Here is a 19,033-nt window from a genome sequence, read left to right as displayed (position 1 = left end):
AAAAAAGTAAAACAGCATGCCTCAATCATGCAATAGATCAATTTGGCACATTAGCCAGGAGGAAGCAGACTGTGAGTGTTTTCAACCACAAACCCCATCCCTCCCGTTTTGCAACCATCCCTGGACCAGTGACAGGTGCATGAGCAGCCCAGTCATTGGAACTAAGCAAAGAGAAGCCAGTGGAAAAAATGAAAGGGGCCACTATGGTCTCAACTTGGGGTCAGGGGCACGCTCCATACCCACAAACCCTACCTCCCCTTTCACAAATTCAATGAAAGCAGCCACTCTGGTCAGGAAGCAGATCGGGATCGTTTTTGACCACATACCCCATCCCCTCCTAATTCGCAACCCCATGGACAGGCGGTAGCAAGTTAACAGTTTACCAAACTGCTACGTTGCGTGGCAGAAACCGCACCCAGTTGCAAAAGGGGAGGGTTGTGTTTCGTGCTGATACACCCTTGCCCTGTGCTTTACAGACTGCATGGGGGAGAAAGCTGAACCCCAGAAAAAAATGTGAACTAAAGAGTAGTCACTGCTTTGCGTGTGGGGCAGAGGGAGGGGAGAGGGAATCGTGGCCCAGCAGGAGATAAGGACCAAAGGGGAGCCACTGTTTTTCCACATCCCCCACCCCTTATCAATGTAATGACTAGGCCAAATAATTTTGGATCTTTTCCTGATTGTTTGGTCCACACTGGGCAGGTACCCACGCTAGTCTAGTTAATATTGCCAACAGTTGTTCCTCTTTTGGAGTGTTATTTCACAAACAGAATGTGAAAATGGTTCTCTTTCAACTTGTTTCCCTAGGGTGTGTTTAGATTCTTTCCTAATATAAGTGCAAAGAAAGCACATGTAGAGGAAAACAGTTTGTAGGGAAATATGTCAGTGAAACAAGATAATAGCAAAATACTGTGCTTTTAAAAATATTTGGATTCAGTGCTTTCTGGTTATTACAGAATAATATATTAGATTTCTCCAACAAGAATATTTTGCTAATAGTAGGAACTAACCAGAGCAGCTATAGCAATATGTTGTCTGAAATGATGCAGAATGATAACGTTCCTTTCCTACTGAAAGTGTTTTCGTTAATTTATTTCACAAAGAATTTTCTATGGCAACTAAGAATTGCCAAATTTAGAAGTGGAAAAGATCCTTTAAATCAGAGTTTCTCCACCCAGGACTCCACATTAGATTGGTATAACAATCCTCACTCAGCAGTTGGTCAGGAAGCATGGCCGAACAGTCAGGGCCACAATCCCGTGACCAGCAGGAGTGGAGGGGAGGGAGAAAGGGTGGTTGTTAGGGGAGTGCAGGACCTCCAACTCCACCAGGCTCTGACCCAGGGTGGCCTGGCAACCAAGGCTACTTATGGTTGCCCTCTCTAGGCCACTTTCTAGAGAGGGCAACCTCCCCCCAACTCAGTCCAAGACTTTCCTCTGCTGGGGAAACCATGAAAATAAATAGTCCATGCCAATGTCCATATATAAGGGAGAGGGGAATACTTCCCTCTCTGACTGTTTCTGGAATAGGTCCTCTCTTTCCTCAGGGATGGCCCTTTGGACTAGTTTTGTTAGAGACTTCAACCTTCCCACTGCAAGTCTATCACCAAATGAGCTGTTTCCTGGTATTTTTTTAATTCCTCCACCAGATGGAGCATTTGCTTCAGGTGTGGTGAGGTGGGACTGGCTGGGCCCAAAATAATCCCTTAAACCCTTGTTGCCCAGTCTGGGGTTTGTTCACCCCATCACAGTCACCAGATTGTTTCCAAGGGTCATAGGCAGCTCCTGTCCCAGGGGGATGGCTGGGCTTGCCTCCCTTCTCCAAGGCACTGCAACCTCTGGGGTCTAGCGCCACTCAGGTTTACCCTCGCTGTCATGATGACAGGAATCCAGATAGGCCGAATTTGAGTAAGTGGCACTGCAACCCCATGAGCCAGGTCACAACTCCAATCACACAAATTTGGTCCAGTCAGGGGGGCAGGGACAAACCTGAGCGGCACTGCAACCTCGGAGGCTGCATTGTCTGGAGTGGAGAGACAAACCCAGCCAGCCCAACAGCACAGAAGCTGCAGGAGCCCACTGTGGGGTGAGTGCCAAGCAGCACCCAATCCCCTCGGGAGCAGGATTGGAGTGAAAGGGCCTCCACCCCCCACACTGTTTACTGTGTTGCAACAGGCCATAAACATTTACAAATGGGTAATGAGCCCCAAAAGGTTGAGAACCACTGCTTTAGATCTTCCATTCATCTCCCTGCCAGTGCAGGATTGCACCCTTCCATTTATTTTCTAGTATTTTGTTTAGTCTTAAATATTTCAAGTGATGGTATTCCCACTGCTTCCCTTGGGAGAGTGTTCCATACTTGACTACATTTTACTGTCATGATGACATGTTGATATTCAGCCTATTTTTCCCTTTCTTAATTTAACCCCATTATTCCTGGTTCACCACACACAAAAAAATCCTTCCCTACTTTGTGTGAAAACTCTTCTGATACAGTATCTGTAGAAACTTACCTTCTTGCTTTGGACTAGCTTAGCTAAACTAGGCATATTTAATTCTTTTAATCTTTCCTACATTAAAGCCAGAATGTAATTAATGTTTTTTTAACCTCAAAGTTACTGGTATGTAATCTCATCCTTAGCAATGTTTTTATCCTCGTAATTTTTCTTTTATTTTTAATTTGGAAATGTTTATGCTCTTGGGGCCCAATGTAGGGGGAGCGTGCTATAGTTTCTTCACAGCTTGGGGCCCTCTGCAACAAGGATCTGGGGCAGCGGGAGTACTTGGCAGATGGGAAGGATATGGGGTGAAAGTAACAGTCAACACTTACTGGTTCGGGGGCCGGCTCCGGCTCCCGGATAGAGCGGGGCCTCGGGGGGAAGGGGCAGGGCTGTGGGTCAGCGTCATCCAGCCAGCCCATCCACACTGCCTGGCCCATGCTGCCCAGGGCTCCAGCGGTGATTGAAAGGACCTGGGGCTCTGGCTGCTGCTGTACTAGCGGCAGCTGCAGCCGGAGCCCCAGAACCTTTTAAATTACAGCCCCAGGGCAAATGCTCTTTTTGTCCCATCCCTCCCCCGCCCCCAGTTGGCGGATGGGGTGGGGGTAGGGCAAAAGGGGCAATGACATTAAAGCACTGCCCTGGAAGCATTTTAAGCAGGGTCCTTTGCCGCGGCAGCGCTTTAACATCAGCTGAGTACGGGCCGGTACTGGTGGCCACTTTTTACTAGTACACTGTACCGGCTTACTTTCACCCCTGGAAGGGTAGCAGAGTGGTGAGTTATATGGGCCCGTAATGCCCGAGCTTCAGCAAATTCAGGACACAGGGGCCCAGCTCCACCAATGTTTGGGGCTGGGTCTCTCTCTGCACACTTTCCCCGGAGCATCCCTGCCTGTGCCCTAGGCAGTGGGCGGCCATGCTGCGCTCCCTCGCCGGCCACTACCAGCTACAAAAGGGAGTGGTGCCGGCAGCAGGCTGAGGTGGCAGCATAGCCGCCACCTGTGGAGGGAGGAGGCAGGGCTGGCGCTTCCACTAGGTGACCCTAGGGCGGCAGGATTTGGGGGGTGGCATTTTGCCATCCTCGGTGGAAATTTGGCGGTGGGGGGTCCTTCCGCTCCGGGTCTTCAGCGGAAATTCAGCGGCGGGTCCTTCACTCGCTCCGAGACCCGCCGCCGAAGTGCCCCGAAGACGCGGCGCGGAAGGACCCCCGCCACCGAATGCTCAGAGGAGGAGCGCTGCCGCCTAGGGTGGCAAAGCCCTGGCGCCGCTCCTGGGAGGAGGCGCACACACATGATAGCAGTCTTCCTTCTCCTCCCCCGGCACCCACCACAGGGGAGGTGAAGGGGCTTCCTGGACCTGAGAGGGGCCCAGCCCCTAGGAGCACATGCAGTGACGGTGCTGGGTGAGTGTGCTGCTGCGGGGGAGAGGGCTGGGGGGACTGTGGAGTCCTCCTTTCTGGCCTCAGCTCCGTCACTGCCCTCACCCCCAGCCAGAGCCCTCATCCCCCTACACCCCCCACATTGTGCAATATAGGAATTGTTAAACACTTACTGTTTCCAATCCATTTTTACATTATTTACAAAAATATGTATCAGCTTACAAGGCAGGTGTGGGGGGATGGGACTTGGACCCGTTCTGGGCACCAGCAAAAATTGTACAAACCTGCTGCCCCTGAAGGGTAGAAATACTTCACTCCCCAGGAATCTGCTTCTTACCTTACCCCCAACTTGTCGGCCACCCCATGAGCCTAATTAGGATCATAAACCTTGATGAGCCTATTGTGGAACGTTGAATGGCTTTCCTAGATTTGGTGACACCACTTTGATCATCTAGTCTGACCTGCTGTATATCACAGACCAGAGAATTTCTCGGTGATTCCTGCAGTGGAGAGAATTATGCTTCCCTGTTACGTAAGTGACATTATCAAGCCCAACAACTTGCATTATCTCCTCTCCTCCCCAGAAGCCACAGTAGGTTGAAGAGCCTACTGTGGCTTATGGAGAGGAGAAGAGATAATGTGGAGGAAGTCTGGACCCCCTGCATGGAGCCTGGGAAACAGCAGGAAGAATGGAGGATGGAATCAGTCTTCACTCCCCTGGAATTTCTCTACAGAGGCAGGGAGCACTAGGAGGCATGGGGAAGTGTCTCTTCCACAATCCACACATCTTCCCCTCCTCCCTGGCTTCCCCTCTGCAGAATTATAAAGAATAGTACCAAACAGGCAAGGCACTTTCCAGGATACTTAAACTAACTTGTCCAGTCTGATCTCTCCGTATTCTCTATGGCTCCAAGCCATAAGGACATATGACCGCTCAATAAAACTAACCTGAGAAATGCCCAGTGTCAAGTGTCTGAGATGCTGCCTCTGTGTTTGACACTGGGAGCTTGGAGAACACATGGGCTGCAAAATTACAAGACTGGGGAAAAACTTAAACCTTGAGTAATTTTTATTTAAGTAGCACTTCCTAAATTCTCAGGGAAAATTCCGCTCATGCCTGACTTTTAAGCCAAGCAATTTGAAAACAAATTGGTTATTACAACCAAAATTTAATGGAAGCTAGACAATGCATCTTAGAATGGAAATTCCATTTGGTTTTGTGACAGGTGTACCAACCCTGCACCAGGCATGAAGAGGTTACAGAATAGCTTTGGGCTCAGACAACCTCATACCTGTGAGACATGCCAGTCTTGGAAGAGGAGCCTTCAAAAGCAAGAAGCTCACTTCAGAAAGCTCTAGTGTGGGGCGGGGAACAGAGTGTTCATCCTCAGCTCTCAGGAAGGAATATAGTAGAGCACCAAGCTAGCTTAGGTTGAATGCAAAAACCAAACACTAGGACAGATGGCTGGAGGCTCAAGGTAGGACAGAAAAGGTGGAGCTGCTTTTTATTTGGGTTAATTTAGTTTATTTTCACTTGTTACCTTGAGGACTGAGACTAGGGGCTGAGCTGTTGCTGAGAATATGAGTTCCCTGAAGAGAGAGTAGATGTACTGTAGGAAGTAGTCCCAGGAAGAAGCAAGAGGTCTGACCAAACAGACCTTAATCACTTGCCACAAGGATCCTTGGGCTTGAACCCACGGTAGAGGGAGGGAGGGATGGGTTCCCCTACCTCTTCACAGGGAAGACTAGCCAGAAGATCCCAGGCACAAGAGGCTAGAAGCATTATTGGGCTTGGATGAGGTCTATCAACGTGTGTGAGGGCCTGGGAGTACTAGATGAAAACCCAAAAGTGGTGAGACCAAAGGTGACCCAGCTGGAAGGCTGAGACACAATGCAAAATAGGACCACTAGTAGACCTGAGCAGTAGGACAAAACCCTTCAATGCTGCTCCTAACCAGGAGGTAGTGCTCCAGCTGGTGTTGAGTCACTTTGCTGACGGTCTTAATTATGGAGTTGCAATACACTCCTCCATAATGCCATCAGTAAATAATTGTATAGCAAGCTGTACTGAAGAATAGTTCAATATTTAATCGTAAGGGATTGGAGTGCAGTTAGCTCAAAATTTGGGGGGACAAACTGGGTTGCTGTGGGTATAACAAGTGCTTGCCTATTGGCCAAAGCAGTAGTGGTAGCCTCATTAATTACATCTTGAAAAGAATCTAAAGAAACCATCAGACCATATCTCCAATCTTCTCATAAAGATGTATCAAAATAAATCTTAACCAAATACTGATGTTAAAGTAATACAATGCAGATTCTTCCTGATGAGAAAGAAGAAGTTAATGATACACAAGGCCATGCTGTGGAGGGAAAAGAGTGGGTTGACATAGTGTATAATCATTTTTTTCCTCTTCTGTAGATTGCTTGCTCCTGATTTTGAACATTTAAAAAAACGTTTGCTGTAGATTCTTGAGACCACACCCATCTGCAGTGCTTAATTGATGCCAGGGCTGAGCCACAGCGCCTCTAGGCTTGGCAGTTGATAGCCCTGGCACCTCTGGGCTTCCTGCATCAGTTATGAATGTAAACAAATTTATTCAGCTCCAGCACCTTTCATTAAAAAATAAACATTGCCCTTCTCTAAGCCCTGGAGGGAGTTCTTCATCAAAGCTTCTCTCTTTTTTTTGATACATGTTGGCATTCCTGTGATGTCCTTGGTGGTTAACTTTCTGTTTAAAATAGTGTTTCCCTCTGTAGAGGAGAAGACAACTGGTACCCTGGGCTGTGAATTATTTGATGAGTCATCAGTTAATACATCCTGAATAAAACACTGCAGCAGCTGCTAATTTCTATTTACTGCTTGACAGTATGTACAAAAAAAGAAAAGGTAATTGGCATTTGGAGCTTTTTATTGGTTGGGTTGTGTACACACACACATACATTCACACAAATAGAGACTTGGAGTCTGAAAAAACATTGTAAGGCAAATACGCTTTGGGCTCCACTCCCTTCCCCCCCTCCCCCCTCCATAGATGGTGGTTCCAGAAGGATGTAGGAATTTCCATTCCAGAAATAAATTATTTAACATGGTCACAGATTTGCTGTTAATGCTTGTTTTCATCATTCTTTAAGTGTACCTCTCACCAAAAAAAAAAAAAAAAAAAGGAAAAATCTGGTTTTAAAAAAAGGCTACAGCTACACTACCACTTATGTCACTCAGGGGTGTGAATAAGCCACTCCTCTGACTGATGTAAGTTACACTGACCTAAGCACCAGTGTGGCCAGTATTACATCAGTGGGAGAGCTTCTCCTGCCTCCTGCCAACATAGATACCACCACTCATTGGGGGTGGATTAAGTCAACAGGAGACTCTTTCCCATTGGCTTAGAACCTCTGCACTAGCAGCGCAGCTGATCCAGTGCAGCTGCACTGCTGTAAGCTCTCTAGTGTAGCTATAGATTCTGACTAGCTCTATGAGCAAACAAGAGTAAATGAAACAAGCAGAAAATCAAATGACTCAGCACTTACACCCTGATTCTGCAAACATACTACTCATGGTAGTAAAGTTAAGCAGATGCATAACTGTTTGCAGGATCCAGGCCTTAGTAACACTCTAACTCTCTACAGCCTTCCAAAGAGATCCTTTAGGCAGAATGTTAATGAAAGTGGGACTAAAGTCAGAAGACCTATCTCGCTGAGGTGCAGTCAGTGCAGGAACTGGTGAGAGGAGAAATCACCTTGCCACCCCTTTGTGTTCAGTCCCTGGCCCCCAGTCTAAATTAGAGTAGTTTGGTTTGGGCATTGGGCCCATGGTCCATTTCATGTGTGGCAAACCCTGCCCCATTAGGTTCCATTCTTTCCAAATCACATTTTGGTGAGAAGTTTAGATAAAATCTTCATGTTCTGACTCACTTCTAATAGGGAGACTGCTGTTTTGAAACTGCACATGGTAATTAACAGGACAGTTGTTTAAATTTTTCATAACAAAAGGAAAAAAATAAACCAAAGGATTTATTGCAAAGCTGTCACTTTTGGAAACCAATGTTTGTGAGTTATTCCTTTATCTTGAACTGTAGGTAGTTCATTTTTTGCAACTCAGACTTGATCTATATATAAAACAATATATAATCTGGGGAATTTTTTTATTTCCTTTCCTGTTTTTAAAACCATTATTTTCAACTGTTACTAACCAGGCAATGATGATACTTTAAAGTGGATTAGCAGATACTTTTACATCTACTTGAACAATCTATGGGTTAAGGAATTGTGGGCGTATTCCTAGTCCACTAGTTCCTGTATAAAGTGTAACTATGAACTGCTGTGCAAAACAAACCTGGGCTCGTCCCAAGCATTTGTTCCTAACATGATTACAAGTAAATGTCAAAGGTAAGTGGAAATATTCAGGAAAAGGGAAACACTCCAGTGCTTCATAGTTTGATATCAAAATAAACATTTGAAAAGTGTAAGTTTTATTGCTATAACTTAGAAACAATTGAAAAACAACCACTGCAAATTTAAGGAATAGAACAGATTAACAGAACCCACCCACTATGTTTCCCATTCCCTGTTATAAAAATGATTATTTTTAATATTTTATTTTCATATTCTTACAGTGTTTCATAATAAGCTAAACAATCCCAACAAACAGTAAAAATCCAGTGAAGTACAATTTAACCATCAGTTCTACCACTTCAAGAATTTAGCTCCTGTCCTTCCTTTAGCTGTCTGCCATAACGAAACCTGAAGAAATGTAAGGAATGAACAGATTACCACCAGCATGAAGGTTTTACCACTATATATGAAAAAAAAAAACTACACACGCACAATTGTTACATGTAATGTATATAATTTATCATAATTAATACTTAGCATTTGTATAACACTCTCCATATGAGGATTTCAAAACACTCTACAACCATTTGTGGTTTAAACCTCAGACCATACCTATGTAAAGAAGCTGAGTAATTTCTTTCCTTTATGTTAAAGATGGGAAAGCTGAGGCACAGAGAACCAAAATGACTTGCCTGAGATCACAAGACAAGTTAGTGTTAGTAGTGGGATTAGAACACTAGTCTCCTGCTCTCCAGTGCTGTGCTCTAGCCAGCACCGAATGTTGCCTGCAGAGCAAAAAGATTGAAAACTACCAAGACAGCAGTATATGTCTGTTAGCTCAAATTTAAAAATTAGAAATACATGATTTGACACAGAGAGCAGCTGGGGGAAAAAAAGTACACTTCTCACACACATATATATATATATATATAAGCAGTAGTTCCAGCAACATGCTACTCTATGATGAAGTTCCACGGTTAGCTCATGCATTAAGCCAAAGATCACATTATCACACCACTGAAACTAGAATTTATTGCAGAAAACAAATTTCCAATACTCTCGGAAGGACTTTGAGCCTATAAAGTAATGAATGGAGCACACAGAGCAATAACTATCATCTGAGTGATTACACTAAATTCAAATTCCTGATTTACAATGAAAGATAGGAGTGCAGTATTCTGTGCCATGTCAAAGAAATAAAGTACATATATTACAAACACAAATGTTTCTGGTTGTACTATGTTCACATTGTGAATGACTCTGAACCATTCCCTGACAGTCTTAGAAGTTCCTATGGAAGTTTGATATACATATATTTAAAAAAAAAAAAAAGTTCGAAAACAAAAGTTGCTGTGAATTTAAGTTGGCCAGTTTTCAGACCTCAGCTTCCAATTGTGCTCCTCTGATTGGGGCTGATAGCTAAAACTTGAGCAAAGAGTGCTATACAGTAACATCTCTCTTTTAAATAATTCTAACTGAATGTTACTAACTGGAAAGCTGGTAAAATACCTCTGAATATTCCTATTTCTGCAAATCAAGCAACACAGCTGCACATTTGTATGCACCTAGAGATTGACATGGATACACACAGCAAGATATATGTATATGCACAGTGAATTTCATGTACTTTGTAAATATTACAAAAAAAGTTGCATGTTTAATTTTTAACCTGTAACCCTTACCATTCACTAGACTATATGTGCTATACAAATGTAAATCACCCCTTTCCCCGACACCTACATGCTCTCCTCTATTCCAAATGGGGCTGCTAAAACTTTCTCACTTACCTATTGGTCTATTTGTGGCACCTTAGAGACTAACAAATTTACAAGTACTCCTGTTCTTTTTGAGGATACAGACTAACACGACTGCTACCCTGAAACCTATTGGTCTATGTCACTCCTTTGAATCCTTCCATTAGCTCCATCTTTTTCACCACATCAAGTTTAAACTTCTCATCCTTGTCTTCAAGACCTTACAGAGCTCTGCTGTTACTTATATCTGACAGTTTTAGTGTGTCACACACCTATCTCCTGTCAAAGTAGCTTAGATTTTTCTTTAATTTAAAAAGGTGTAAATTAGAAGTAAAATCCATTTAAACCAATTATTTACATGATCAGTATAATGGTATAATCCTATTATGTATTTACAAATGAAGGGCCCAGTCCTGTAAGATGCTGGATAGTTTCAACTTCCACCTTAATCAATGGAAGGTGAAGGCACTCAGCACTGCCCAGAAACAGGCCAAAATGTAGACCCTGTGCTCTTGACAAGTTGCTGTTTTAGGTGTATGTATGCATTGCAAAGGTTGGGTGCATCTAATCCAAAGGGGTTAAACAAGCAATTAAATAGCTTGGTATGGGACTGGGGTGAAGCTTTGAAATACAACTCCTATAGACTGGCTTTCTGCTATACCTATGTGCACAGGATTTAGCAGTGAAGAAAGTTCTTTTGTTATCAATAAAAAGTATGATAAGGGAGATGACCCAGAGTAAACCCTGACTGGCTGTATTTGCTGCTGCTCCCAACAGCAATATGCTCTTGGTAATGATGCTTAGGTTTCCAACAAAACAGAGCAAAACAAGATTTGCTTGTTTTTCCAGTTCAAAGGGCCCTGTATGCTGTTATATTTTGTAGTTGCACAGCATTATGCTGTTGTGTTTACTAAAGCCCTTATTATCTTAATGTCACCTCTAATGCTACTGTATGTCTTCCTGCTTTTAAAAATATATATTTATGCCATCTAGGCAGTTCTATATTTGTCCTACATGTTAGAGAAACATGTTTATATTGAATGCTACTGGATTTTTTATGAACATGTGATTTATCAAAACTGTACTTATTTGCTATGAAATGCTGCAAACAAACCATATAAAACTACAATTTTAACAGTAAGGCTTGGTCTACTGCTGATTTTTTTTTTTTTTTTTTTGCATTGGTCTAATGACACTAATCTAGCTGCACTAATGCTAACCTCTAATGGTAGATGTGCAGAGTTTATATTACTGATGGGGAAAGGAGGAGGATGAGCACGCATTCCACAGCAGGACACTTCCAATACCATACTGTCTTGTAGTACCTTGGTGAGATACTGGTTCAGTACTGAACCAAAATGAGTACTACAACCACTCTTTTCAGCCACATAGAGATTTTGCTTGGCAGTCTCCTGGCTCATGATTGGCTCAGCTAGGGTGACCAGATGTCCCGCTTTTATAGGGACAGTCCCGATTTTTGGGTCTTTTGCTTATATAGGCTCCTATTACCCCCCAGCCCCTGTCCCGATTTTTCACACTTGCTGTCTGGTCACCCTAGGCTCAGCCCAGCCTAAGCCTGTGAGATCTGATAAAATCACACTTAAAAGGAATATGGCTACAGGCAACTTTAAACAACTTCCATTTTTAAAAATCCTCATTCCAATTTCCATTTGTGCCCATTTTCATCTATGTTTAGTGCTGACTCTTCAGTGCCAGACCATAGCAATGAGCTAAACACCATTTTAGATTTTTGTTCCATGAAACCATTGATTTCTAACTACTGAATACCTTAGTGTACTGACAAACAGCATTATGTCTAAGAACGAATATTATTTGTAATAATTTACATAGAATCCCAGCTATTCTATTTAAGTTAGTGATGCATTTCTGGTGTGTTCATATTTGAGTGTATAAGCAAGCAATCAGTTATAGCCAAAGATAGACGTTTGTTGTACAGAGAGACCTTGCTTATTTGTGCCAGGATCACCTATAGCACTATATAAATAATTAATAATTCTAGCCTCCAGGGGAACCATCTCTAGACAAACTCTGTCAGTGAAAAAAAATGAATTTTCTTAATGTCTACTTTGAAATTGTAGATGGGCCTGAAGCTACCTCTCCTCCGACTTCCTGCCTGACCTGGCTACATTGCTGCTCATTAGCCCTTCCAATGTCCCTAGAAAGGTAGAAATGCCTCTTGTGCTGACATCCCAACACGCTGAATTCTCACATGCGCTTTCTGAGGTGTGAGCCAGGAGAGCCATTGGGTCTCATTCAGTCCTGATGTGAGCAGGCCAGCAGCCTGGGTTAACAGAGCCAAGATCAAAGCCTATGTCTCCTGCCTCCCCAAACCAGTGGGCTCCTTGTTATGTTGTTCTTAGGGCTTGTTCATTCAAATGACCTGAGGATAGGAATCAGACAGCAAGTGTGAAAAATCAGGATGGGGGTAATAGATGCCTATTTAAGAAAAGGCCCAAATACTGGGATGGTCCTATAAAATAGGGACATCTGGTTACTCAACCTGATCGCAAGGGGAGAACGGGGTAATATGTCACACTACTGGGGGGAGGCGCTCAGAAAAGCAGCCAGTACCCAGCCCTTCGGGAGTTATACCCACAGGATCAGGGCTGACAGGACCAATGGCTGCCCAGGCCTCATGCCACAGTTGCTGTTTGGAGACTTCAAATGGCCAGGGCCAGCTGCCCATGTGGTCACAGCACTGCCCAGCCCAGCCCTGGGAGTAGGGCTCTATTGAAGCCAATGGCTGCAGGTACAAACCCTTCAGATGCATGAGGCCCAGCTTTGCTGGGAGTTGGCTTAGCCCCCTACAGCCTCAAATCGCTGTCGTGGGAGTAGGCTGGGATCCCAGGGGCGGGGTCTGGATTCGAACCCAAGGCCTCTGCTCCAGTTTAAATACTCCCAAAACTCTACTTTCAATTAAACAGGCCGCCCCGCTCCTGCAGGGGGCGTGGAAATCCGTGATTGACGGGCGACAGCATCAATAGCGCGGGAGAACTAGCCTAGCAACTGAGCCGCTGTGCCCCCCTGGGAACAAGAGGAGGCGGGATTCCGAATCCCCTGCCCCCAATGGAGAAAGAGCAAGGCGGGGCTGGGGGTTTCGATAGCCCAATAGAAGAAGAGGCGGGCGAGGCTGGGAGATCCGTTGCCCAATGGAAAAAGGGGTGGGCGTGGCCCTTAGTGTAGTGCTGCAATAGAAGAAGAGATGGGCGGGGACCAGGATCCTGAGGCACCAATGGGAGCCGAGTTGGGTGGGGCCGGGTCTGCTGTCACGGTGCTGCGTGCTGGGGCAAAGCGGGGGTAGAGAGTCTGGGTCACTGCAGTGCCGAACTCGCTGAGCTGAGGGGAGGTAGCGGGGACCTAGGATCGCGGCCAGGAGCAGTGCGAGACCCAGACCCGCGCTTCGCTCGCGGCCGGAGGGACCGAGTTCCAGCCCGGGCTGGGCACCGACTCCCCCGATCCCCTGGGGAGCCAGGGCGGTGGTGCCGGGACGGGGCGTCGCGCACTTGCACTTTGGAGCCCCGCGACTGGATCCCGCTCTGGCCCGGGCTTGTCCCGTGACCCCTCCGACAACAGGAGCCTCCTCCCTTCCATAGGCCTCCCCCCCGCGGCTGCCCCCTGGGATAGCGGCCCGTCTCCCTGATAGCTCGCCACCCCCTCTCCTGTAGCGATGGACGCCTGCCTCTACTCTGTCATGACATGACGGGTGTCCCCGTTGCTCAGTAACTACCCCCCGCTAGTGGGGGTGCTGGACCCCCAGCGCCAGAGAGTGCGCGTCCGCATCTCCCTTGCTGCTGCTGCCTGTGTTGTGACACAGCAGCCAGCCCCCGTGCCTGTGCGAAGTTGGGCTGTAGCGAATGTCCCCAGGGTCACGCAGTCTGAGACCGTTCCCTGGCACCAGATGCGTTTTCATGTCGCAGTATATAGCCCTGCACCACCTGTTACCTCCTCCGTGCGTGGCTGGCGCCCCCTGCCCCATTGCAGCCTGCCCTGAGCGGTGGTGCTGTTGAACATGCCTCTGTTTGTCTCCTGTTGCTGTTTGCTGCTGCTGCTCCCACGGTGACTTTTTTCCTCCTGGGTTCCCGTGATGGGCTCTGGGAGCTGATTCGCCGGAGAGATTTTTTTCGGGGGGTAAGGGAAAAAGAGGATGAGCCACGTGGGCAGCCCAGTGAAAGCCTATGACTTCTTGCTGAAATTTCTGCTGGTGGGGGACAGCGACGTGGGCAAAGGAGAGATCCTGGCTAGCCTGCAGGATGGAGCCACTGAATCACCCTATGGGTACAACATGGGTAAGTAGGACAGAGGCTATACCACTCCTGCAAGTGGTTTTTGAGATGGTAACTCGTTTCCCACTAGTTCCCTTCCCAGCCTCCGTTGTTCAGTGCTGCTAGGCTTCCCCTCCCTATGACAATGATGAACTTCTCTTCTGGAGCCTCAGTCTGCTGCTGGCTGCCTCCCTTTTAACTGTGTGTGCTCAAAGGCACAATTAGGCTATTCCAGATTCCAGCAATCAAATTCCATTGTGAATTAGAGAACTCACAATTGAATGGGAGGCAGAGGTACTATCTGGTGCACCTAAATCCTTAGAGTGACAGTTGCCTGACAAACGGCCGCCTCCACATATCTCTCCTGATATGACTGTGATGTTCCCAGGCATAGTTGGAATGGGAAGGGTACATGGAAAGTAGAGGAGGTGTGATGAGGTGTGATGTTTTCCTGCACCTATACTCTTGAAGAGGGGAGTAGAATCACTATTTATTTTGGTTTCAAATCCCATGCCAGCAAGTCTCTACTTCGAAACTACTTTGGGAGCTAAGACTTGAGAGACATGCTTCGTCAATAGCAAGTAGAGATCACTGGTCAAAGAAGTAGGGATCATCTTACCCAATGTTAGGGTGACCAGACAGCAAATGTGAAAAATCGGGACGGGGGTGGGGGGTAATAGGAGCTTATATAAGAAAAAGACCCAAAAATCGGGACTGTCCCTATAAAATCGTGACATCTTGTCACTCTACCCAAGCTGTCCTAATAACATTCTGTTCCATGTTTCCTGTGACCAATAAGTAAAGAGGGGCGTTGAGCATTGGTAGAGTCTTCTTTATTTATAAATTAGTCATTTGCAGCAGAATGTTTTTGGGGTGTTTGTTCCTCTGTTGAAGTGTTGCCATTAAAAGCAAACCATTTTTAAGGGATGGGCTATAACACTCTAAACCAACCTCCCTTTTACAAATTCATTACATATTTAACATGGTTGCATTTTGGTATATATTTTTTAAAAAGTATAACTAAATAAGATGATATATATTATTTCTTTTAGCTGCAAACCCAGTAACTGTTGAAATAAACACACAGAGTCAATATTTTAGGATTGTGTGCTAAATAGAGATTCAAGGATGTGCTCATTATAATTTTCGTGCATCACAAAAGTGGTTTTTTTTTTAAATTCTTATACAAAAATACTTATTCTAAAATGAGTAGTCAGCAAATGATGCACTGATTGCAAAAAGCCAAAAAGGTGGATTACCCTTTTCTTCCCTTGTCCCTTACTTTTAAAATCACTCAAATTGGTAATGTAAGACTTATAAGTTGCAATGAAATGTTACCATATGTCAGTTTTATATTTTTGGTGTATAAAAAATTTGTGACATCAGAACAGTGGCCCTCTAAGATGGAGTTTCTATTTGTAGTTTGTTCTTTCATTTAACCTTTTAAGGAATGAGACTGAAGAGCCCCCATCAATACCAGATATATTTGCAAAGCAGAGAATTGTGAGCTACATAAACTGATTCAAAACTGAATTCTGATGGGTTGTGTGTAGGCAAAAGAGATGTCCTTTGTGGATTTTTTGTTTGTGAAAAATCCACATCCCTGAGTGATGCAGTTATACCGACCTAACCCCCGGTGTAGACAGTGCTATGACAAGAGGAGAACTGAGTATTTAATATTCCAAATAATATGTGCCTGACCCAAAATCCATGGAAGCCAATGGAAAGATCCATACAGACTTCAATGCTCAGTGGGTGTATCAGGCCCATACTAAGGGCTTGTCGTCTTATACAGCATTGCACCAGTGCAGTGTGCCGCTCTAGCTCTTCAGTGAAGATGCTACTACACCAGTGGCAGAGCTTCTCCTGTCAGCATCATTAATCCACCGGCACGGCACGAGAGGAGGTAACTATGTCAACGAGAGAAGCTCTCCCATCGGCATAAGAGTGTCTTCACTAACGTGCTACAATGGCACACTTCACTGCTACAGTGCTGTACATGAAGACAAGCCCTTAGTATGGGCCTGATACACCAAGCATTGAAGTCTGTAGGGATCTTTCCATTGGCTTCCGTGGGTTTTGAATCAGGCCCATATTATTTGGGATATTAAATACTAAGATAATAATACCTATTCAACCAAGGCAAAAACAGCATTTTTTTTTCCTAAGAGCACTCATTGTATACTGTGTCTTTACATACAGAAGGCCACACTGGGCCAACACTTCCGTCCCTGAATGTATCTTAATGTAAGTAAGAGAGAATGTTGAAATAGCTCCCAGTGTCGCCAATCTTGCATCAGTCAGTTTTATGTAAAACTTCCATTGATTTTGTTTTGCTGGTAAAAATTCTCTAAATTGTATAATATAACTAGCGTAGCTTTCCTGTGAGTAGAGATCCTGGCAATCAAGTAATACAAATATTCTCTTGCAGCATTTCACTAGCACTCTGAACACATTTCGAAATCCGTTGTTTATGATTAATAATAATCATACACAAATGCATATAAGGCAGTAAGTTTACATATCACTTCACAAACAGATAAGACACCCTGACAGAGAAATTACACTCTAAATTATAAAGATTAAACAAACACAGTGGTTTGTGCCCACAAAAGGGTAATAAATCAGAAGGAGAGTGAAGGAATTATTGGATGTAAGAAGGAGAGAATGCTTGAAGAGGTGGGCCTGAAGAAGGAGTGTGGTTGGTGATTATTAGCAACAACAAGGGGGAAGGAACTTAAACCAGAATAGGGAAAGAAAATATTAAAGAATATTTAGATAAATTAGATGTATTTAAGTCAACAAGGCCTAGTGCAATTCATGGCATGGTACTTAAGAAACTTGCTGAAGCAACTGTGGAACTATTTTAATGGTTATCTTTGAGAGCTAATAGAGGTTGAGTGAGGTCCCAGAGAACTGGAGAAGGGCAAACTTAGTACCTGTCTTTAAAAAGGAGAACAAAGAGGACCCAAGGAATTATAGAGCAGTCAGGCAACTTTGATACATGGAAAGATATTGGAAAAATTATTAAACAATCAGTTTGTAAGCACCTGGAGTATAATAGGCTGATAAGTAATAGAGGTGGGTCCAATAACTATAGAGGTGAGTCCTGAGATTGGATTTGAGGGAAGAGAGGTTAGCTGATGGATCAGCTCAAAGAGGATGTTCCTTGGGTAAAGGTGGTGTGCTCGAAGGCATGGAGAGGTTTGCATGAAGATGACATGGGTGGAAGAGGCTGGCATTGATGGCAAAAGTAACAGAACAAAAAGCAAGGGAAGGGTGTGGGAAGAAAGGTCAAGAATTCTGTCTTGGCCATGTTAGGTTTAAGTTGACCATGTAATCTTCAAGAGATGTCAGAGAGACAGGCTGCAGTCCAACACTAGATACAGGGGAGAGCTGTAAGTCATTGACATAAGATTGTCAAAACCAGATGGGCAGATGAGATTGCCCAGAGAGCTTGTAAAATGAGAATAGGAAGGGGTCATATATCAAGTCCTATGTGACTCATATGGATAGAGGAGGAGGGGACTCCAAATGGGACACTGAAGGTATGATTAAAGAGGTAGAAGAAGAAGAAGAACCAAGTGAGGACAAGTCATGATGGATGAGGGAAGACCAAGGTTTTAAAAATGTGATTAGCAGTTTCAAAAGCAGATGTGAGGTCTAAAAGGATGAGGGTAGGAGTAGAGGCTCTGAGATTGGGCAAAATAGATAGAAATTCTGAGAACAGTTTCAATGTAGTAGCGAGGACAGAAGTCAAAGGGATTCATGAGTGAGCAGGAGGAAAGGAAGTTGAGGTATTGGTTGTAATGGCACATTTGATAAGCTTAAAGGTGAAGGGAGTTGGGGCAATAGTTGGCAAGAGAAGTGGGCTGAAGGGTGGTTTCTTTAAGGATTGGGAAGATTGGCATTATGTGAGCAGCCAGCTCTCTGCAGATCACCCATGGTCCACAGGTCAGTTAGAGCACCTGTAGTTAAGTAGTCATAGTAAGTTTAGTTTCCCTGAGGTCTGTCTTTGGACTTTGTCCTGAAGGACAGATGTATTGTGAGATTCTGAGTTGCCTTAGCAGTATGTTTAAACAGGCATTCCATTTGTTTACATCAGTGCAATCCTAAATGTTTCTCTCTTCATTAGTGGGGAATTTCAAACTTAAAACCAATTCTAAAAGTCATGGTTGCTGTTCCTTTCTCAGTACTCTGAAAGAAAGCAAAGCTCTATTAGAACTGATCTACTTGCTGCTAAAACTGGGGGAATAAATGCAAATGGTTTGAATGGCAATACATTACTGATTCTGCCTGTGCTGTATTAGAACGATCTTTGGTAAATAAAACTGCAGTGTTTTCCACTTATGTAACTAGCTTTCAGTTTATGCTCCTGAATTCCTATGAGCATTGCTTAGCGGGGTTGTGGATGCAGCCTGCTGGGTTGAGTTTAAAAGTTTTTCCAGGAGTGTGTCTGTGAGCAAGAAACTACTAAAACCATTGTAAAGAAATCTTAGTCCACGTCTCTATTTTTTTTTTATTACCCTTTTTATGTAAAGGAGAGCTTCTCTGTTGTTGCCTAAACATCAATGTTCTGACACAGAGCCTTGCTCATGAACTAGTGTAAATTATATGTTGCTGATGTTGTAATTGGACAGTTTTCATGACTGACATTTTCAGCGACTCACAAACAAATGAAAGGTTGCATTATGGGTATTTTAGGTATGACTCTAATACCCTTGCATCTGAAATGAGGGTTTATGAGGGAGGGCACAAAGAGAGAAATCCACTCACGAATGAATAAAGAAGA

General features: G+C 44.4%; 1 protein-coding gene across 1 annotated transcript in view; it reads left to right on the top strand.

Annotated features, from left to right (window-relative positions):
• The first annotated feature begins 13,279 nt into the window (after positions 1-13,279).
• Positions 13,280-19,033, top strand: part of RAB40B (RAB40B, member RAS oncogene family) — a 47,478-nt gene continuing 41,724 nt past the window's right edge. The window contains exon 1 of the mRNA XM_054047728.1: positions 13,280-14,265. Coding sequence (XP_053903703.1) covers positions 14,124-14,265 — 142 coding nt within the window. The 5' untranslated portion in view covers positions 13,280-14,123. The remainder of the gene's footprint in view (positions 14,266-19,033) is intronic.

The sequence above is a fragment of the Malaclemys terrapin genome, chromosome 13 (assembly GCF_027887155.1).
Source record: "Malaclemys terrapin pileata isolate rMalTer1 chromosome 13, rMalTer1.hap1, whole genome shotgun sequence".
NCBI lineage: Eukaryota > Metazoa > Chordata > Testudines > Emydidae > Malaclemys > Malaclemys terrapin.
This window is presented reverse-complemented; position numbering and strand designations above follow the sequence as displayed.